Below are 23,739 nucleotides of genomic sequence, written 5' to 3' on the forward strand. Positions count from 1 at the left end.
CCTACATGTTTGTTTTCCCTGGGTTTTTGTCCTTGGTCCACTGGTATACATACTTTCGCTAGAGATGATCACATTTACCTTTGTGGTTTAAGTTAGCACCAACTCCCAAATAAATATTTTCATTCCAGACCTTCCCCTGAGTTTCAAATGTAGATACATGTAGCTGTCTTCACTGAAACATAATACTGTTTCCTCTAATTCAAGGAGTGAAAACTCACAAGTTCTATCAGACATAAACCCTAAATATTTCTCAACTCTTGTCAAATTTTCTCTCCCTACCATCACTGACCTCATTTAAGCTCTCATATCCTAAGTTTATTTCAAAAACCTAATCTTGAATTATATATTCCTCTCCTTTCTTGGCCCCCCTTTTCCTGTCTCTCTTCTGATAGCAACCTAAGTGACTAATATGACCTAACCTTACCTTTTTTTTGCAATCCATGGCTGGCTAACACCAATGGAATAAAAACTAACTTTGAGGGCTTCCCTCCTGGCTCAGTGGTAAAGAATCCACCTGCCAATACAGGAGACATGGGTTCAAAGCCTGATCCCATGTGGGAGGATCCCACATGCCGTGGGGCAGCTAAGCCTGGACGCCACAGCTACTGAAGCCTGCATTACCTAGAGCCTGTGCTGATCAGCAAGAGAAGCCATCACAATGAGAAGCCCATACACCACAACTAAAGAAAAGCCGGTGCAGCAACAAAGACTCAGCACAGCCAAAAATATATAAAAATTTAAAAATTAAAAAAAAAACTAACTTTGTTAGGATGACTTAAACATACAGTTTTCCATGGTGTGGCATCTGTTTATTACTTTCTGATGTCATGTGTATTCACTCCTCTCTCATTCTTTATATTCCAGAAATAATGAATTCTTTTCTTTTCCTCAATGCTGTGTCAGTATTGTTCTCTATGACTCAAACTTCCGTGTTACCTCCTTTGCCTAATTCTAGTTAGCCTGCATGCTCAGAACCCCCAGAGCTGATGCATTGAGTTTCAACTAGTTTCCATTACAATGCATTAGAGATGCTGTTGACTAAGTATGTTTGCTCCCATCTAGACTATGAATTCCTTTAGACAGGAATTAATAATCTTATCTTTCTTTGAATTCCCAATGCTTAGCTCAGGGTCTGGCACATAGAAGACCCTAAGACTTCTGTTAAGGAAACTGATGAGAAGAGATCTTGAGTGAAAGATCACATCTCTGTGCCTCTTGTTTTCTTCGTTTATAAAATGAACATGTTGGACATATTAATTTCAGTTGTTTCCAGCCTTAACATTCTAAAAAGAATAGAAATATTTTTTAATCCAGAACAGCACTAATGGAACCATCTGTGATGAGGGAAATGTTCTGTATCAGCTCTGTCCTGTCCCGTGTGGTGGCCCCCAGCACCACGTGTCTGTTGAGCACTTGAAATGTGGTAGTGCAACTGAGAAACTGAATTTTAAATTTGGTTAAATTTAAGTATAACCACATGTGACTAGTGGCCAACTCTCATAGCACAGGACAATAGGGATTTTCAAAGATTACTTTTAAATGTGGCTGACTGTAACTTTGTTATGGGTCATAAAGTAATATACTGCTGCAGCTCACAGTGACACAAGAAAACTTGAATTCCTGGAAGACTTATCACATGTTGGTTGATGCAGCAGGGTAAATATCATGTCTTGTTTTTATTTTTCACTCAAATGGCCACAGAGGATGAATACTTTACTTACTTTGTCTTTCCTTCATACTTTCTTCTGAAATTTAACATAATGATTCCCATCCCCTACCTTTCTTCTTCAATCCTTTGGTTGTGTTTATCGAAGTTTACAAGCAGTAAAAATTCACCTTTTTAAGTATACATTCTGAGTTTGACAGTTATATGCAATCATGAACCACATGTTAAATGAAAGCATGTAACATTCTTCACCCCAGAAAGTTCCTCTATGGACCTTCACGCTTCCTCTCATTTCTTCTCCCCTGGTTCCCATAACCATGAATATGATTTCTGTCTCCGTAGTTTTTCCTTTTCCAGAATTTCAGATATTTGAAATCCCACAACATGTAGCCTTTTTTTTTTTTTTTTTTAAGACTGAAGGCTTTCCTGGTTGCTCAGATGGTAAAGAATCTGCCTGCCATGTGAGAGACCTGGGTTCGATCCCTGGGTCAGGAAGATCCCCTGAAAAAGGGAATGGCAGCCCAGTCCAGTATTCTTTCTTGGAGAGTCCCGGGGAAGAGGAGCCTGGTGGGCTACAGTCCATGGGGTCGCAAAGAGTCAGACACGACTAAGTGACTAACACACACACACACTTTATTGAAGTATAATTGCTTTACAATGTTGAATTAGTTTCTAGTGTACAATGAAGTAGAACAGTTTTACATGTACATACATCCCCCCCCCTTTTTTTTTATTTCTTTCCTATTTAGATCATTACAGAGCATTGAATAGAGTTCCCTGAGCTATGCAATTGATTGTCATTAATTCTCTATTTTATATATAATATCAATAGTGTATATATGTTAATCCCAATTCATCCCATCCCCTGCCTTTCATTTCTGATTTCTTTCACATAGTATAATCCTTTTAGGCTCATTTGTGTAGTTTGAGCTCTTTATTACTGAGTAATGTTCCATTTATTGGTACTGTAATTTGTTTATCCATTTGTCAATTGATGGACATTTAGATTGTTCCCAGGTTTTCATTATGAATAAAGTTGCTGGAAACATTTACATTTTGCGTATGAATATCTCAGTTTTGTGAACATAGGTTTTCATTTCTGTTGGGTAAGTACTCAGGAATAGGATTGCTGGATCACATGATAAATGTATGGAAAAGAGATTGGCAGTTTCTTATGAAGTGCATATTCCATTTTTGCATTCTTTCCAATAAGATTTGAGATTTTAAGTTTTTCCCAATTCTCACTAGCAGTAGGTATTGTCAGGCTGCTTTGATTTTGCTGTTCTGATTACTCTGTAGGTGATACGTCATTTGTGGTTTTAATTTGCGCTTTTCTAATGACTGATGATGTTAAACATCTTTTCATGTGCCTATTTGCCATCCTTCCAGCTTCTTTGATGAAATGTCTCTTCAAATTTTTCCCATTTCTTTTATAGTTTATGCTTTTTGTATACTATGAAATCTTTGCCAAATCCAAGATCACAAACATTTTACTTCTAGAAGTTTTATTGTTTTAGTTTTCAGTTTAGGTCTGCAATTTATTTTACATTAATTTTGGCTCTGCTCGGTCTTTGTTGCTGCATGCAGGCTTTTTGTAGTTGCAGCAAGCAGGGGCTGCTCTCTAGTTGCAGTGCACGGGCTTCTCACTGCAGTGGCTTCTCTTGTAGAGCAGAGACTCATGGCACACAGGCTCAGTCACTCCGCGGGCAGGTGGGCTCTTCCCAGACCAGGGATCAAACCCAGGCCCCCTGCCTTAGCAGGTGGGTTCTTAACCACTGGATCACCAGGGAAGTCCCTACAATTTATCAGAAATTAATTTTTATATGTGATACAAGGTAAACTTGTAGGTTCATTTTCTCCTCATATAGATACCCAGTTGTTCTATAACATTTGTCAAAAATATTAATTTTTCCTCCATTTAATTACCTTGGCACCTTTGCCAAAAACCAATTGAAGATAGGTATATAAATTTATTTCTGGACTCCCTTATTATCTTCCATTGACCTATTTGTCTATCTTTATACCAGTAACACAGTCTTACTAACTAAGGCTTGATAGTAATTCTTGAAATCAGGTAGTCCTCCAACCTTTTCTTTTTCAGAATTGTTTTGACTAAATATAGTATATAAAAAGCTAATGCATAGTGATCAAATAGTTTATACAGGAATATTAGGGTCATTAAATATTTTTAAAAATCTGTCAATATAATTCACCTTCTCAGCCAACTAAAAAAAAAAAATCATATGATCATCTCCATAGATTCAGTAAAAGCTTTTGGTCACTTTCAATATCCATTCATGGTAAAATTCAGCAAAGTAGAGACAAGGGGGTTGTTTAATGTGTGAAAGGGTATTTTATAAGAAGCCTTTAGCTAATATATTAAATGGTAAAAACTTCACCCCTAAGATTGAAAATAAGGCAAAATATCTTTCTTAATACGTCTATTCAGCATTGCCCTTGAGATCCTAGCCAGCACAGTAATGCAAGAAAAAAGAAACAGATTAGTAACGAATAATAGTTACTGTCTTTATTTCAAGATGACATCATTGTGTAGGGAAAAAAATCCCAAAGAATCTACCAAAAAAAAAAAAAAAAAAGCTACTTGAGCTAATGTGTGAATTTATATGGTCAGTTTATAAAAATTGTAACATCAAAAAAATGAAGTACTTAGGGATATATTATGCAAAATAAGTGCAAGATTGGTATGCTGAAAACTATAAAACGCTGGTAAAAGTAACTAAAATAAGACCTGAATAACAGAGAGATACATCATGTTAATGGATCAGAACACTCAGTATTGTTACTGGAGAGATGTCAGTTCTCTCCATTTTGATCTGTAGGTTAAATTCAATTCAATCAAGATCCTCAAAAAGTATCTTTACATGAAAGGATTGATTGAATTTATGGCAAAGGTGAAAAATCAAAGCTTTTCTTAAAAGAAAGTGACAAACTGATTCTAAAATAATTTCAGAAAAATCTTTCACCTCTGAAAGTAATGAACATACAAATCATATTTTATTTTGTTGCAATAGCTAATATTTTTTCCCTCCCTCCTGAACCTCCCTCCCACCTCCCTCCCCATTCCACACAATAGCTAATATTTATTGAGAATAATGTTATTTTAAAGCATTTGTTTGTAATAACTCATTTAATTCTTAAAACAATGCTATGAGCTCCTAATATTATTCTCATTTACAAGATGATGAAACTGAGGCACAGAAAAGTGACTGAGGCTGAATTATAACCTAGGCTGGCTCTAGATTCTTTGCTCTGAACCACTGCCTCAGGTTGCCTCTCCTTTTTCATGTCTTTTCAGAGTACTAACACTGAACTTCATGTAGACAAAACCTAAAGTCAGTTACTGTTCCCATTGCTATTTGTATTGCTGTGTGGGTATTAAGAGGGGTGGTTGTAAAATGGTTAGTAATCACATTTATCATACGGCAGTTGTCACAGTAAGCAGACACTATTCATTAAATGTATAGAAGATTAAGATTGGGTCTATAATGGCAAAGCGTTTTTTTCATAATTTAAGTGATGTGATAACTATTTTCCAGACAAAATTCATGGATTGTATGCCTTATTAGATGTGATAGCTTACAAGTTAAGTAGACTTTAAATTTTTGGAATTTCCAGGCCATAAAATGACTTTTTAGTGTGTCATCAGAATCTCATCTGGAACTTTTTATAAAAAACTACTCATTTGTATCCCTCTGCTCCATTTTGATTCAGTGGGCAATTATAAATTAGAAAGTTCTGTAGGTAGTTCTGATGTGCCTCTTAGTTGAGATCCACTAGTTTATGGAGACAGTTGTATAGAGTACCTAAGATTTGGACCACTTCAAAAAAACTTCAGACTATATGCTCATCAAGTTTAATAAAGGCAGGATTCTTAATTCTTATAAATGGCTATTAATTCAATAGACGTCTATTCTGAAATTCTTCTTCTTTATACAAGTACTTTTCCCTTTTCTTCTCTTTGTGTATCTATGCATATCTGTGCTCTACCCATCTATCAGTCAACTGTCTGGTCACAATCACTTGTACCTCAGGTCTGAAATTCTGTGATTAACTATGTCCACAACTACTCCGCTTGGCCCCCCTTACATATACAGACTTTAAAGTTACTGTGAAAGAGTTTCAAAAATTATTTGAATTTTACATTTAGGTATATCCTGTCTCACTTCTGTGTTGAAGTTTAATTGAAGTTCTAGGGTTTTCAGAAGTAACCTGAATGTCTCTGGTTTGCAGATGAGAAGTATAAAGATCCTTGTTGTATTAGACTGACCAAGAGTAACAGAATAGCTTTAAAAGTAAAATTACCAGTGCTCCCTCTCTTAAGAACCACAGGAAATTTGAACTAAGACTTAGAGATTATATAGTGTGGGTTGTTATTTTCCAAGAAGTTAAATTAATCTCAGAGAAGAGGATTAACTTGCCCAAGATAGTGTAACTAATCAGGTTATGGGTAAATAAATAGAAAACTCAAATAATTATATGGTTTTTTTAAAAAGCAGTTGAACTTTTTTCTTTTTACAATATGAAATTAGAATTAATATGTTTACAATAAATATTTTTATTACCTGAGCTTTGTAAAAATTTTATACATGTTACTTTTGTAGTTTTTATTAATTTCTTTTAAAATAAAATTGTCATAGTTGAAAATATTTACCCAGTTTCTTAGCATTATAAAAGAAGGGTCTGCCATCAGTGACTATGTTAACCTGCTTATATAAATTTCCTTTATGTTAGTGCAGTGCAACTTTTGTTTTGTCGGTGAGAAATAGGAAGCTTACAGGAAATGTAGTTAGTCTATAGATAGGTATACGGTCATTTTCCTTCCTTTGCTTATTGTAGAGATTATAAACTATAAAATTGTTTTTCCATTCAGTTGATTGGAAAATAATTGAGCAGATTATTCTTTAGTACCATTTTTTTAAGTTCCTCATTCTTTTTCTTATGTTGCATCAATGATACATCTCTAATAAACTTCTTTTGTTTGCTTTTTCTTTGATGAATGTCAGTTAAAGAGAAGTTGACTGCGGATCCAGACAGTGAAATAGCTACAACCAGCCTGAGGGTTTCTCTACTCTGTCCAGTAAGTGCTAACTAATATTTGCTCTCCAGGAGGTTTAATACACATTTTCTTTTTTTTATTAAGTATTTCCAGTATTTAACAAATTCTCTTACCTTGAAACATACCCACTTTTTAAGAGTTTATGAAAAGTAAAAGATATTATGTAGTCATAGGAATTGAAATCTAAACAAATTTATGTCTATAAAATTTTTCTACTCTTCAGTTCAGTTCAGTTCAGTTGCTCAGTCGTGTCCGACTCTTTGAGACCCCATGAATTGCAGCACGCCAGGCCTCCCTCTTCATCACCAACTCCCATAGTTTACTCAAACCCATGTCCATCAAGTTGGTGATGCCATCCAACCATCTCATCCTCTGTTGTCCCCTTCTCCTCCTGCCCCAAATCCATCCCAGCATCAGGGTCTTTTCCAATGAGTCAACTCTTCGCATGAGGTGGCCAAAGTACTGGAGTTTCAGCTTCAGCATCAGTCCTTCCAATGAACACCCAGGACTGATCGCCTTTAGGATGGACTGGTTAGATCTCCTTGCAGTCCAAGGGACTCTCAAGAGTCTTCTCCAACACCATAGTTCTACTCTTAGTTATATTTAAAATATTGATTATGGTTATTAGATGACTGTCTCTCAGACTTAAGTGTAAAATCTCCAAATAAGGCAGATTAACATTTCAGTGTATTTATTGAAATTTCATTTTATTAAATAGTATGCTTCTGAATAAAAATCTGGCCATGATTACTTATACATTTAACTTAATCACTTTGCCAACAATGACTATAACAAGAATTAAAAACTATTGTTTAACCTGAATAATTGAATTGGTATGCATATAAAAATCAACTAGACATATTTTTAAACCAGAAAATGAGATCAGTTTCATTCATTTCTATAAAATAAATATAATGCCTAAGTGAAAACTGGTAGTGAAAATGTTTCCAAAAACATGTTGTTAAGATTTGTTTCTTAACTAATTTGATGTTAGGTTCACCAGTAGTAGGGATGGTAGTTGAATGATGCTTTCATACAGAAATACGTGAAAAACTAAAAGTAAGTTACATTTTGATTGCCTTTTGTTCTGTAATGAATCATATTTCAATTGGGGAGAAAATATGAAAAATAAGAGGACTCAGCTATTTCTTCATTTGCTGGGATTGTTCAGGCAAGTTTGATATTGAAGGCTTTTAATACTGAAATCCTACTAATCTAAGATGAATTTATTCTTAAAAAAAAACAAAAAATTTAAATAAAGATTGTTTTGTCTTATATCTTAGTCTCTTATAATTTATAAAACCTCAACACAAGTGTGAAAAACACACCTCAACACAAAAAGTAATGAAAAAGTCAGTAGCTCAAGAATTCGTTTATAATACAATATTTTGCATGGCTAAAAAAAAAAAACAAAACTTTTGTTAAGAGAACTTCTGTTCACTATTAAGCATCTATAAATTACAGAAAAAAATATAGTGAAATTAAGAAAAACCACTAAACCTATCATTTTGTATATATCCTTCTATTTTTTTTTCCCTTACTATGGCCAGTCATTTTTATAGGGAAAATATTTTGACTCCAGGATTTTTGTTTGTTTGGGTTTTGGGGTTTTTGTTTTTGTTTTTCTTTTTGCCATGCCACGTGGCATATGGGGTCTTAGTTCCCCAACCAGGGATCAAACCCGTGCCTTCTGCATTGGAAAGGCAGAGTCCTAACCCCTGGACTGCCAGGGGAGTCCCTGTATAATTATTTTAAATTCTTTCCCACGCATATGATTCAGTAGTTGACAGGACTGAAGGGAGAAATAGACAGCAACACAATAATATTAATAGTAGTAGACTTTGATACCCCACCTTTGGTTATTGATAGAACAACCAGACAGAAGATCAGTAAGTAAGCAAAGAGCTTAATCAACACTATACCAGTTGGACCTAACAGATATGCTGCACCCAACAAAGCAGAATACACATTCTTCTCAAGGGCACACAGAATGTTCTTTAAGATAGAGCATTGGTTAGGCTACAAAACAAGTCCTAACAAATGTAAGATTGAAATCATGTAAAATATCTTCTTTGATCACAGTGTGATGAAACTAGAAATCAGTAACAGGAAGAAAACAGGAAAATCCACAAAGCACGTGGAAATTTAATAATACATTCTCAACCGATGAATCAAAGAAGAGGTCACAGGGAATTTAGAAAATATTTGAAGACAAATGAAAATAAAAATACAGTATACCAAAATTTACAAGATGTAGCAGAAATAGTAGGAAGAGGAAAGTTTATAGCAGTAAATGCTTGCGTTAAGAAAGAACTCAAATCAACAGCCTAATCTTGTACCTCAAGGAACTAGAAAACTAAAGCTGAAGTCAGCACACGGAAAGAATAAAGATTAGAGAAGAGATAAATGAAATAGAGACTAGAAAAACAGTCCAAAAAAAGTCACGAGACTAAGAGTTGGTTTTTCAAAGATCAACAAAATTGACAAGCCCTTAGCTAATTAAACTAAGAAAAAAGAGGAAAGATTCAGATAGCTAAAATTAGAAATGAAAGAAGAGACATTATAACAGATGTCACAGAAATTAAAAGGATTATGAGACTGTTATGCCAACAAATTAGATAACCTAGAAGAAGTAGATAAATTCCTGCAAGCATATAATCTACCAAGATTGAATCATGGAGAAATAAGAAATCTGAACAGACTTCTAACTAGTGAGGAGATTGAAGCAGCAATGAAAAACCTCCCAACAAAGAAAAGGCTAGGACCCCTTAGCTTCAGTGGAGAATCCTACCAAACATTTAAAGAAAAATTAACACCAAGCCTTTTCAAACTCCTAGAAAGAATTAAAGAAAGAACACTCCCAAACATTCTTTGAGGATAGTGTTACTGATCCCCAAAACCACACAAAGACACAAGACAAAATGAAACAAACAAACTAGAAAACTGCATACCAGTATCCCTGATGAATAATGATGCAAAAACTTTGAACAAAATTCTAGCAAACTGAATTCACCAGTGCATTAGAATAATCACATACCAGACCAAGTGGAATTCATAGCTGGAATTGTAAGACTGGTTCAGCATACAAAAATAAATCATTGTAATGGAGCACATTAACAAAATGGAGCACAAAACCCACATCTCAATCAATATAGAAAAAACTTACAAAAGCATTTAATAAAATTCAACACCCTTCCATGATAAAAATACTTAGCAAACTAGAAATAGAATGATGCTTCCTCAACATATTAAAAGCCATATATGAAAAGCCCACAATGAGCATTATACTCAATGTATAATGCTTGAATGTATAAGACTTGAAAGCTGTTCCTCCAAGGTAAGGAACAAGACAAAGATGCCCATTTGCACCACTGCTGTTCAACATAGTACTGGAAGTTCTAGCCAGAACATTCGGGCTGGTGGTAGATTGGAAAGGAAGAAGTAAAGTAACTTCTGTTTTCTGATGACATGATCTTTTATGTAGAAAACTCCCCTTAAGATTCCTCAAACAAACAAAAACTTGTTAGAACTAACAAAGTTATAGTCAAAATAAGCACAAAGTAGCAGTCAAACGTTAGTGGCCTTTTGGGCTTCCCTGGTGGCTCAGTGGAAAGAATCCACCTACCAATGTAGGGGACACGGATTGGATTTCTGATCCAGGAAGATCCTGCATGCTGCAGAGCAGCTCAGCCCGTGTGCCACAGCTACTGAGCCTGTGCTCTAGCGCCCGGAGCCGCAGCTACTGAAGCCTGCGTGCCCTAGAGCCGGTGCTCCACAAGAGAAGCAACAGCAATGAAAACCCCACATGCTGCAGCAAAGAGTAGCCCCCACTCGCCCCAGCTCGAGAAGGTCCATGCAGCAACAAAGATCCAGCACAGCCAAAAATAAATAAATAAAATTTAAAAAAGTTAATTTGTCTTTCTAAAAAGGAACTAAGTGACCAAACTGAAAAGGAAACTAAGAAAGAAAGAAAGAAAGTGAAGTCACTCAGTCGTGTCCGACTCTTTACGACCCCATGGGCTGTAGCCCACCAGGCTCTTCCATCCATGGGATTTTCCAGGCAAGAGTACTGGAGTGGGTTGCCATTCCTTCTCCAGGGGATCTTCCCGACCCAGGAATCAAACCTGGGTCTCCTGCATTGTAGGCAGACACTTCACCGTCTGATTCCATTTACTATAGCATCAAAAAGGATAAAATATTTAGGATTAAACTCAACCAAGGAGATTGAAAACTATAAAACATTGCAAAAATTCAGAGAATATAGAAATAAATGAGACATCCTATAATTATGGACTAGAAAACTTAACATTGTTAAAATGTCCATACTACCGAAGTGATTTACAGATTCATTGTTGTTCTTATCAAATCCCATTGGCATGTTTTGCAGAAATTTTAAAAATCCTAAAATTTTTATGAAATCTCAAGGGACTCCGAGTAACCAAAGCAATTTTAATGAAAACAGAGTTTGAGCTCTTCCATTCCCTGATTTCAAAACATACTAGAAAGCAATAGTAATTAAAATGGTATAGTATTGACATAATGATATTAATAGATAATATAGACCAGTGGCCCAAAAACAGATTTTTGCAGCATATATGATCAAATGCCTAGGAATGCCAATACTGCATGATGGGAAAAAGATAGTCTCTAAACAAATGGCATTGGGAAAACTGGATATTCACATGCAGAATAATGAAGTTGGACCCTCAAAATTAACTCAACATAGATTTAATATCTAAGCCATAATACCTTTAATTGTTACATTCCCAGAAGAAACATGGAGGGAAAACTTCAGTTGAACTTGGCAATTACTGCTTGGATATCACACTAAAATCACAAGTGACAGAAGCAAAAACAGACCAACAGGACTGCACCAAACTTAAAAACTTCTGCTTAGCAGAGGAAACTATTAACAGAGTGAAAAAACAGCTTAGGGAATGGGAGAAAATAATTGAGAATTTTATACCTGAGAAGAGGTCAATATCCAGAATATATAAGGAACTTCTGCAACCCAACAGCAAAAAAAAAACCAAAAAACAAATAAAACCTGATTAAAAATAGGCAAAGGACTTAAATAGACCTTTCTTCAAAGAAGATACATAGATGGCCAGCAGCCCACGGAAAGATGTTCAACATTGCTCATCATTAAGGAAATGCGTATCAAAAGCACATATGAGATAATCACTTCATGCCCATCAGGTTAGCTCCAATCAAAAAAACAGATAACAAGTGTCAGTAAGGGGGCCGCAGACACTGGAACCCTGGTGCACTCTTGATGGGAATAGAAAATGCTGTAGCCATTATGAACAACCGTGTGGAGGTACCTCAGAAAGTTAAAAATAAAATGAATATGTGAGCCATCAATTCATATATCTAAAAGAATTCAAAGTAAGATCTCGAAGAAATAATTTGCATAACCACACTCATCACAACGTTATTCACAATAGCCAAGAGGTAGAGGCAACCCAAATATCCATCAAGAGGTGAACAAATAAAATATGATATATTATGTATGCAACATGAAAAAAAGGAAATCCTGTCATATGCTACAAGGCAGATAAGCCTTGATAATATTACAGTAAGCAAAATAAACTAGTCACAAAAGCATAAATATCATATGCTTCCACTCATGAGGTATCTAAGGTAGTCAAAATCATGGAAACAGAAAATAGACAGTTACTACGGGTTGGGCGGAGGGTTTCAGTGGGGCTAGATAAAAAAGTTCTAGACAGTTGTATACGTATCATACCCTCTTTCTTCCAAACACCTATTTATCCACCCTCTCCTTTGATGTGATTTCTTGCCACCCCGTTCCATTATAAAATACCAGTTTAGAGAATATGAGAAATTCAGGAATGTGCATAAGCTTCATTTTCCATTTAAATCACTGGAAGGGGTCTTGTTTTTTATGCATTCTCATTTTAAAAATGTTTACAGTTGTGTTAATATATATGATGTTTGTATCGTTTAACATTTAGATGAAGCGATTATTTGTATAAATAAGCACTACAATATAAATCTTGATGTTCTTATTTATAGAACTAGTTTTGAATTTCATAGTTCAGGTGATCTTTATATTATTACAAAATACTAATCATGTTTTGCTCCTTGTACCTCTTAATTTAATGGGCCAATTTAAAATTTTTCTTTCCATATCCCCTTTTTTAGTTTCAGCAACTATAGCAGTTCATTTTAAATTGACTTATGCTTTCAAAATTCAGATCGTAGGAAAAACTACTCTCTCTATATATAATCCATAATTATAATACTTTTGTGGATTTCTATTTGACCTAAGAAACAATGTCTTTACAATTATTCTGGAACAGTAATGCTTATATTTTAGGTAGGTTTTTACTCTAAAAAATAAAACTTCTTAATGACAACTCATCTATATATCAAATTTATAGAATAATAAAAGAGATTTGTTCCCTTTGAAATATGTAAATATGATGTCTGACTGTGCATTTGAATTGCCCTGTTGTGATATACACAGCTCAAAATAAATGACTTTCTGTTGTTTGTGTGCTGTTTAGCTAAAGGCAATGAAAATAATTAAAAATGCTTTTGCTCTTTGGGAATTTTTTAGTTCTGATTTATTAAACATAGAACTGGAAGAATATTTGTGAACCTGCTTTGTGAGGTACTCCCTAGACCTGTAAACTCAAATGCAAATCACTTGGAGTTGATAAAAGAAAAGGAAAAAGAAACTCTTTGAAGATTTATTCATGAAATACTTAATGATAATGATGAAAAAGTTGTAAGAGTCCCAATTTCACACTGTTCTTTTCTTTTTACAAAGGAAAAGTACATATATTCTTGATGTTTTTAGAGTCCTTTTGGTATAAGCTGGTTTGAACTTATATCTAAGTAGGGTATTTTTTTCTCTTGTAGCATCCTCAATTACTATTATGTTATAGTAAGATTAGTGGCTTTAGAAAACTTATTTGGGAGTTGTTTTCAAAGTGTTTATTTGCAAATGATGCAAATGTCCATCCCATCCCATATTAGGGAAAAAGGATTTGTAATTACAAGATGAAGATGTTCAAAGCTCAGCTTCCTCTCTGAAAGTTAGAGAATTCAGTGTCCACTCTTAGATAAGTATTTAGAATTTAGTGATTGTTTTAAAAAGTCAGGAATATGAGGGTTATCACCTAGCAGTTACTCTGTAATTCTTTGAAACAAGGCATTTGTGTGACAGCTAATAAATTGCATTTCAAATTGAACTTCTTTCTTGTACCTGTTTATACATGTCCTTCCTGTGCCATTCATGTAGCAGTGTTCCTTAAAAATTCTGTAGGTAAACTTGTCAGTGTGGCTGATCATAAGGGCTTGAGAGTTGCTCTCCCAATGAAAAGATGAACTGACAGCTGGGAATTTAGGGCTAAAGGTATGTGAGATGATGGTCTTTGGAGAATAATTGCTTTTCAGAATATAAGTTCTACAGCCTTTGCTTGGATTCTGAAACTGTCTTTGTATCTTATCTTCTTATCCACTGTCTTCATAACCTGTTAGAAGTAGCCTACTTAGTTATGTAGTTACCTGAACCATGTCTGTGATTACTGTATCCATCTAGGATCTCTCTACTTAGTTTTAAGGCAGTGGTAAATATACCTGCTCAGTAGGAATTTGCACTTCCCAGATAAGTTAAGGCCTGAACTTTAGACATAAAAATTTAATTTAGCACCACCAACTAGATCATTTTGGGGAAATGTTTCTAGACTAATGTGGTATGTCTTGGCTAACGGTAAATAGGTGATTTTTTTGTTAGTTTGTGTGCTAGTTCTGTTTATGTGTATGCCTTTTCATCAGGTACTTAGGTAAATCAAATCATAAAAATTAAATAGAAGTGTAGAGGGGAAGTAATGGAATTGTTTAATACTGTGTGAGCACAGAAGAGAAGACTGACTAGGCTGAAGTTTGAGTGGGTCTCCTACTTGCTCATAAAGTGATTTGAAGTAAATATGTTTCTGTACTTTAATTAATAATGGGGGGCATATATTGAGTACTTACTATGTGTTAGACCCTGTGCAATGAATACAATTTAGACCCCCAGTCTTATGGTATGGATGCTATTTTTATCCCCATTTTATAAAACTAAGGCTCAGAGAGACTAAGTAACATCCAAAATTCACACCCTAAGTGGACGGTGCCTCCTAGAACTATCCAGCATGCACAGCTGAAGCCTGGTCAGTACACAGGGCCATCTTCCTGCTGTCTATGTAGCAGGTACATTTCCTAGTGCTGAAGATAAGGAGATGAGCCAGATGTGTTTCTTGGAGGAGGAGAAACACATAAATAAATAGTGTGATCATATGCAGGGTGGAGTTGGGAGCACAGAGGAGAAAGCTGTCAGTTTTCTCTGTATCCTTCCTGTTCATACTTCTGATACTATACACTGGCATTTCTCCTTTCTTAAGACGATGGCACATTCTGGGTCCTTGTTTAATCTTCATCACTACATCCTGTTGACGTAAGGGGGAAACCATGTTCCACCAGAAATAGAAAGAGAGGCCCAGGAAGGTTAAGCGCCTTTCCTAGAGGCACAGTAAGTCACTGGTGCCAGAGCAATAATTTAGGACCCCAAATGACAGTTTCCTTGGTAGACTAGGAAATTGCACATTTTCCTGAAATTCAAAGCCAAGAATCTTTTTTTTTTTAATTTAACTTTTATACTTTTCAAACCTTTATATTTTTCAAGCTCACAAATATGTGTGAAAATCTTTTCCTGATATTTAGTGAAAAAAAAATATGGTTATTGAAAGTAGGTGACTTCTATACTATATGGGCACTATGACCTTTGGGGACCCCGCAGTGGTTATCCGGCTGAACTTGTATCAAGTGTCCTCCATGCAAGGAGGTGGTGATATGGTAGCTCCCTGGGTAGGTCTTGGGACAACTTTTCTACTTTGAGCCAAAGCTAGCAGTTCAGAGACCAAATGAAGCAGATCTCATTGTTCATAGGACAGACTCGACCTGTATCAGCAGAAGCACTGTTTGCAGGGCAAGAGGAGCAAGTCTCATAACACTCCAGAGATGCTAGAGGTCCAGAGGTGTTTGCTGAATTGCCTGTGATGGTACCCAGTGAGGGAAGAGAGTGTGAACAACTGGCTTTCTTCTCAGAGCTGCCATTTGGCAATTATGCCAGACGTGGGAGTGTTTATTCTGTTTTGACCTGTGAATTACTCTCATTCAGAGATCAGGTTGATTGTATCTTGAGCATTTAGTAAGACATTCATTTTTCCTTTCCCAGTACCTAGTAAAGTGGTTCTTTTTTGGATTTGGGACTACCCTAAGAATTTGGTGAAAGCAATCTCTGGAAAAATGCACACACTTATAAGATTTTGTGTGTAATTTCAAGGGATTCATGGTCCTTCCCCCTAAAAGTGGATCTGTAAGCTGTGAATTGAGGGTAAATAACCCATGCTGTAGATTTCCCATAATCTCTGTATTTTAATATCTAAAAAAATAATAGTAATTTTTAACATGTCGATGTTTCACAGGAAGTGTGTTGAAAGTAGACACAATATGCTTTAAATCAGAATACATGCACATTGTGTTTGTTTCAGGAAAAACTTTTAACAACGGTTGTCTAATACTTAACTTTTGTCTCCCTCTTTTAAAGCTTGGTAAAATGCGGCTGACAATTCCATGTCGGGCCCTTACATGTTCTCATCTGCAGTGTTTTGATGCAACTCTTTATATTCAGATGAATGAGAAAAAACCAACTTGGGTTTGTCCTGTCTGTGATAAGAAGGCCCCATATGAACACCTTATTATTGATGGGTATGTCAATTTAAAGTTTTTCCTTGTACTTCATGGTAATCATCTATTACAGTTTTGTTACCCATCAGGTTTGGGATTCAAATTCTATAGATAGTGGTTTCTGAGTTATATATTTTTAGGATATTCATGACTGTAGAAATCAATATTTTTCTAAGTAATTAATATTGTGAACATTTTGCCTTTTTAACTATGTCTTCTTGTTGTAAAGATACATGCCTCATTGTCAGTACCTCCTGCCATTTACCATTTTAAAGGACCAGTGGTTCTGAGCAGGGTGTAGCTTACACCTTTTCCTAGCATGAATCCATCTGTCCCTAGACATGCAGACCATTTTAGAGGAAGAATGAAAGAATTGTGAAACTCTGGTTCACCTAAGCTGACCAAAAGTTGGTCTGTTTTTGGAGATTTTCTGGTGCTTCATTTACTATATGGGCCTACACCCTGCTGTGTGGGCTCCCAAAAGTGATCAATACCCTGAATAGTGCTCTCTGTTTCTTTTTCCACTAAAATACTTGTCTTTGTCTTTCTTCTCCATCTATAGCATCACAACGTTACTTTTTTTTTTTACATTCTAGTGTTTTATCTGTCCTTCCACACATCTTCAAATGTCTTTTAAAATTTTCTCCTATTCTCTAGCCTCCTTTTTTTTTTCCTTTTTCCCTCTGAATAAAAAAAAAAATTGTGAAAAGAAGAAAATATATTCTTGATATTTCCTGTGCTCTCTAGCAAAATGCTTACTGTATCTTATCTATAATATTTGAGGAAACAAAGGAGCCAGAAGGTGTAACATAAGGAATGGAATACATTTATCAATATAGGTGTAACCCGGAGCTTGAAAGATGCCAGACCAATCATATGGGGGAAAGTAAATGTGTAACTTAAATGCTTTATGTTTAATTTTTCAGAGACGTCAGTGATCACTAATAAATTGAATAATATTTTACCAACTCTGTATATTACATAACTTTGGATACCCCCATCAATTAGGATTTTTCTTTCTTATTATAAAATCCACACATACACACACACTCCTAAAGAAAAATTGGAAAACACAGGCAAATAAAAAGATGTATTATTTTCTGATTTTTATTTTCCCATAATTGTGATTGTATAGTATCAATATTTTTTATCATTTGGTTTTGTTTAACATTATAACCTAAGAATTTGATCATTCATGTTGCACATTTTTGCAAATCTTATTTTTTAGTATCTGCATGGTATTTATCACGGAGTTCTATCTTTCAGTACATATTTTTGCATGTATTTCTTCAGTTATTGACTAAGATGTGCTTATGGTAGGCAATTTGGATTATGTTGAAAAGTTTAAAGAAAAAGAATAAATATCTTCCATGTTACCTCTCAGAGATAACCACTATTTATATACCACCCACTCACAATTTTGTTTTTGAATACAGAGTTTTCTTTCTTTGTCCTCTTCCCACTTGCTGTGAACATACACTCCCCCCCATGTTATTTTTTTTTTAAATCTCTGGAAACCGCATTTTTCAGTTATGTAATATTTTCTTGCATAAACCTACCATAATATAAGTAACTATTTTCCTATTTAACCCTAGATTTTAAAAACAAATAATACCCTGTACTTTCTCATTTATACTTGCACAAAAAATAGGTCTGAATGTTTTTTGAACAGTAATAATTCTAATAGGTCTTAATTTAGAATGTGATATTCAAAGGACAAATTGCTTTTTATAGCTTGTTTATGGAAATCCTAAAGTACTGTACAGATTGTGATGAAATACAGTTTAAGGAGGACGGCTCTTGGGCACCTATGAGGTCAAAGAAGGAAGTACAGGAAGTCTCTGCCTCTTACAATGGAGTTGACGGTGAGTGTTGGCTTCCAAAGGGGTGGTGCAGGCTCCTTGCTGTTTTAAAGCATGGTTTTCAATATTAAAACTCAAATTTTTTTAAGAATATTCAGTAATATATGGATAGCACAATAACTCTTATTAAATTATTGATTAAATGTTCAGAAGTAGTGAAGCTCTTTTTAAATTCACCTTTTGCAAGCTTTTAAATTTTTGTGTATAAGGTTTCAGAGTAACAATTTAATAAGCTTTTTTTTTTTGTAAAGTCATGCTTTTGAAATGGTATCCTTTTAAATTTTTAACAGACTTAATATTAGGTTAGTGAACATTCTTTTTTCATTTGCATTTTTTCTCTGGCTACTCACTATGTTTTGCTGTAAGGAGGCTAAAGTGTTACCATAACATTTCTCAGTGTATCAGGTAATGTACAGGGAAATGTGTAGTATGTGAATTTGCTCTCAGACTGTTTTTATTGTGAGGTGGACATAACATTTTGATTGTCCTAACTCAGAATTGTTTAAAAAAAAAATCCTTGACAATCTATACAAGTAGTCTCGTGCTTAGAGGAACAGAGCCACTATTGCTTTTTTCTTCTTAGGCCCCAGCAATATAACTATAACTGATAAAGTCTAAACTATAACTGATAGACTAATCCATAGGCTGAGGAAAGAAAAAGAGATATCACAGGCCTTTTTTTGCCTTGTGTTTCGATTATTCCCTCCCAGGATGCTTAAGCTCCACATTAGAGCACCAAGTGGCTTCTCATCACCAGTCCTCAAATAAAAGTAAGAAAGTAGAGGTAATTGATCTAACCATAGACAGTTCATCAGATGAAGAAGAGGAAGAGCCATCTGCCAAGAGAACCTGTCCTTCCCTATCTCCCACATCGCCACTAAATAATAAAGGGTAAGTGCTGAGGTCTTTTTTTTACAAAAAGTCATTGTGAAAGTTAATTTTGAAAACAGGATTAAAAGATCTCTCAAATAAAATGGTTATGCACAATTATAAAACAGTACAGAGAATGGGTTGGATTGTTCTCAGTGTATTTCTTAAGGGGCTGGAATAATGCATTAAAGGGGTCACTTGGATATGATATTCATCATACCCAAAGATGGTTCTAGTACAGTGGTTCTCAAACTTGAGTATACATCAGAATCACCTGAAAGGCTTATTAAAACACATTTGTGTCTCCTGTCCCCCCATGTCTGATTCAGGAATAGGAACAGAAAACATTTGGGATTGAGCTCGGGTCTCCTGCATTGCAGGCAGATTTTTTTACCGTCTGAGCCCTAATGAGCTCTCAGGTGATCCTAATGCTGGTCATAGGATTTTAAATATTTACTCAAACTAGAAAGTGTAAGCTGCGAAATTAACCCTAAGTTGAATATGTTAAGTGGAAAGCAGAGAAGTACCAGGTAAATGTTTTAAACCTGCCTCAGAATGTGCAAGACTGGCAATGAAAGTAGTCCAAGATTAAGTTGCAATACACAGTACTTTCTGTTTTGCAGGCTCATTTCCCACACTTCCCATTAGTCTCATGTCAGTAATAATGTACCTTGGTTAGGCCTCAGTTCACTTCATGAAACATTGTTACCTGCTTTATGTAAAACACCCTGTGCTAAAGGTGGTAATACCGTGAGTTAGTACAGCCCCAGCCTTAAAGAGTTTAACGTTTTGAAGAGGATGGTAAAATAAGTAGCGGACTCTATAGTCATACTCTCAAACAGACTGTTAGTCTCTTGAGACACTTCGGAGATTCTCAGCAAAGGATGTCCTGTTTTTCTGAGGCACAGTTGTAGCGCACAAAAGGTAAATCTAGAAATAGATGTGACACCTTTTAGGTATATATCAGGAGAGTTGTGTGGCCTGATGTAATTGAATAGAAGCTATTTAGAAAATATTCTAACAAACTAGTGCCTGAAGGAAGAATTTTAAGTGAGAGGAGGAAAGTCTGCAGAAAGCATTGATACAGATTTCAAGGTTTTAGGAGGGAAGGTTAACACCAGACCAAGAACAGGTACTTTGATGCTTGCAGTCAAATTATTTTCAGGCTTGATATTGTTTGATGAAATAAAAAGATCTTCTATTTGAGTATATTTGTAGTTACATGAAAGTTGAAGTTTCAACATTAAAAGAGCACAATTGTTATAAATGTAGCTCCTCTCTTGTTAAAGGACTTTGGCTATTTCAGGAATCTTTATAATACAACCAAACATGTTACACAGATTGATGTTTCACTCTAGAGCAGCTTATTTCATCACACAGATGGGAATAAAGATATTAAAAGCAGTGTCATTATTCTAAATGAAATGGGTATTTAAACACTAATTCTACTTTATATTCTACTTTATAAACATTCACCTCTGATGTAGCCTACCTTGACAGCTGTTACCCAACAAGCCTGACCTTGTTATTATGCCAGCTTCTTTTTTAAATCTGGGGGTGTCGCGGGGAGTCAGATTACCGAAAGCAGCATAGTTAGAACAAATATCTTATTGAATTTTGATTCTGAGATTTTATTTTAGATTTTATATTTAATATATATATTTATGGGGCTTCCCTGGTAGCTCAGATGCCTACAGTGCAGGAGACCAGGGTTCAATCCCTTGATCGGAAAGATCCCCTGGAGAAGGGAATGGCAACCTACTCCAGTATTCTTGCCTGGAGAATTCCATGGACAGAGGAGCCTGGTGGGCTAGTTTATATTTAAATACATATTTTTTAATGGTGTGACTATATTATATTTAACATGTGCTTAGTTGCTCAGCCGTATCCGACTCTCTGCAACCGCATGGACCATAGCCCGCCATTATGACCAAAACCACGTTATTATTTTATTACTTTGAATGCCATTATAGCACTATTAAAATTTATTTCATAAATCTGGATGTATAAATATTTCATGGATTAAGTGCATTGTTATATATACATAAGTCCTACTCTTTAGGATATTGATAGTAGTCATATATATGTAAACATTTTTCCTTAAAGGAAATATTTTGAGTATTTAGAAATCTAATATTTCTTCTTTGAATATTTGCTGTGCTATTTCTCCAAAAATAGCTTATTTATTGTGTTTGGGAAATTACATAGCGATAACCCTATATGCAAAACAGAAAAAGAGACACAGAAGTACAGAACAGACTTTTGAACTCTGGGGGAGAATGTGAGGGTGGGATGTTTTGAAAGAACAGCATGTATATTATCTATGGTGAAACAGACCACCAGCCCAGGTGGGATGCATGAGTCAAGTGCTCGGGCCTGGTGCACTGGGAGGACCCTGAGGAGTCGGGTGGAGGGGGAGGTGGGAGGGGGGATCGGGATGGGGAATACGTGTAACTATATGGCTGATTCATGTCAATGTATGACAAAACCCACTGAAATGTTGTGAAGTGATTGGCCTCCAACTAATAAAATAATATTAAAAAAAAAAAAAAAACATTTTTCCTTAAAGGAAATATTTTGAGTATTTAGAAATCTAATATTTCTTCTTTGAATATTTGCTGTGCTATTTCTCCAAAAATAGCTTATTTATTGTGTTTGGGAAATTACATTAGATGCATTAACTACTCCATGAGCTTCCCAGTGACTAATTGAACCCAGATAGAGTATTTGCAAATGCCAAACCTTTCTCTATTTTCAGATTTAAAAACAAGCAACCTGAAAGTTTATGATTTTTTTTTAGAAGGATAACACCATATTCAATACCAGTGATCATTTTTCAGTAATGACTAGCCTATAAATAGAAACCTAAACCCAGCATATTGGATTTGTTATTATGCAGTGTGAAGGTGGAAATCATTTTAGAATATTATCACAAAATTGGAAGAGAAAGAGCCAACCAGGAAGTAGAAAGAGGCAAACATTAGTAAATGTAAAATATTTTGCTGTCTTCAGCCGCTGAGTGTTTAGTATTCCTCCAGAAATTTTCTTTGCTCTTTGGTATACCAAGATGTTTTTCAAAGACTAGTGTTTCAACTGCTTTTGTCTCTTGTAATCCTTTATAATCCCTTGAGTATTGTCAGAGGAAATAGCTAATGGAAAATGGTACTTTCTGTAGATGTAAGAAGTTTAATTAAGTTTCCATTAGACAAAACAATTTTATGAGGTGGATGAGAGTATATTTTATACTTCATATCCCATTCATAAAAACAAGGTAGCACATCATAACTAGAACACTGTTCCTGGAAATCCAGCCTTGCTTGGCGTGTTTAGAGATATTCTCTACCATTGAAATTGCATCTCCATACCCCCAACACTTTACGCGAACTTTTAAATGCAAAAGACAGCCTCTGTCTGTCTCTCTATTTTCTATAACATATCTGTTGGCCTCTTATATGTTTGGGATAGCATATGGCCCTTATGATTTCACTCAGGACTATGAGAATTCTTTTTCTTTTCAAAATCATTTTAATTCTGCCTTTTCTTTTTCCTTTATTACTTCCTCCTTTTTGCTTTTCATTAATTTTTGGTGAAGAAAAAAGTATTTAGCTACTCAGCTACTTAAACATTTCCCTCTATTCTCCCAGCATCCCTCTCTTTGTTCTTTTTTCTTTTTCCATTTATACTGTCCTCCCTTTAAAAACGCTCCATCACCTGTTCATTATGGAGGATCTCTACTCCTTGTCTTGCTGCCTTCGTTCATTCAGCAGACCTTTTATGCAAACAGTCAGTTCCTCCTGACTGTGCTGGGCATTAGGTATTCCAAGATAAACAGTACCTAGTTTTTATTCTCATAAATCTTAGAAGTCTGAGGGCCAGCTTTTAACGCTTCACTGCTCAGATTGCTTCATTCCCTTAGTTTTGTTAGATGTGTTTTCTTTGCAAGGATTTACCTATCTTTTTACTTGCCAACACCCTAGTGCTTATTTTTTAAAGTTTCAGAATTTTGTCTGCTGTACTTTTCACTTACATTTCATTGAAGTGGCTCAACTATGACTTTGGCCTGCCATTCTAAAAGAGTGTAGATGATGTTCCAAAGACAGCATGTGATTTATAAATGTCAGATACCATTGCGTCCATCTCTTTTCCTTATAGCCTCTGAAAGATGCTATTAAGTGTACAAATTTTTCCTAATAATCATGGTAGTCTATATATTGCTTTGCTTTTTTTTTATTTTCAGCACAAAAACTAGGACTCATTGTGAGTTTCTGCCCTTTTATTAAACTTGAGTTCAACTGACTCATGAAAATTTTGCAAACTTTTTTTTCTTCTAGCATACTGAGTCTTCCACATCAAGCATCTCCAGTGTCCCGCACCCCAAGCCTCCCTGCTGTAGACACAAGCTATATTAACACATCCCTCATCCAAGACTACAGACATCCTTTCCATATGACACCCATGCCTTATGACTTACAAGGTGAGTTACCCATGCTTCTGTGTTGTCA

At 35.3% G+C, this 23,739-nt stretch overlaps 1 protein-coding gene across 1 annotated transcript in view; it reads left to right on the forward strand.

Moving 5' to 3' along the window:
* Nucleotides 1-23,739, forward strand: part of PIAS1 (protein inhibitor of activated STAT 1) — a 125,678-nt gene that overhangs the window by 95,307 nt on the left and 6,632 nt on the right. The window contains exons 8-12 of the mRNA XM_065940831.1: nt 6,691-6,764; nt 16,366-16,526; nt 18,240-18,370; nt 19,078-19,258; nt 23,569-23,711. Of these exons, the coding sequence (XP_065796903.1) occupies nt 6,691-6,764; nt 16,366-16,526; nt 18,240-18,370; nt 19,078-19,258; nt 23,569-23,711 (690 nt within the window). The remainder of the gene's footprint in view (nt 1-6,690; nt 6,765-16,365; nt 16,527-18,239; nt 18,371-19,077; nt 19,259-23,568; nt 23,712-23,739) is intronic.

Source organism: Muntiacus reevesi, chromosome 7 (genome assembly GCF_963930625.1).
Source record: "Muntiacus reevesi chromosome 7, mMunRee1.1, whole genome shotgun sequence".
NCBI lineage: Eukaryota > Metazoa > Chordata > Mammalia > Artiodactyla > Cervidae > Muntiacus > Muntiacus reevesi.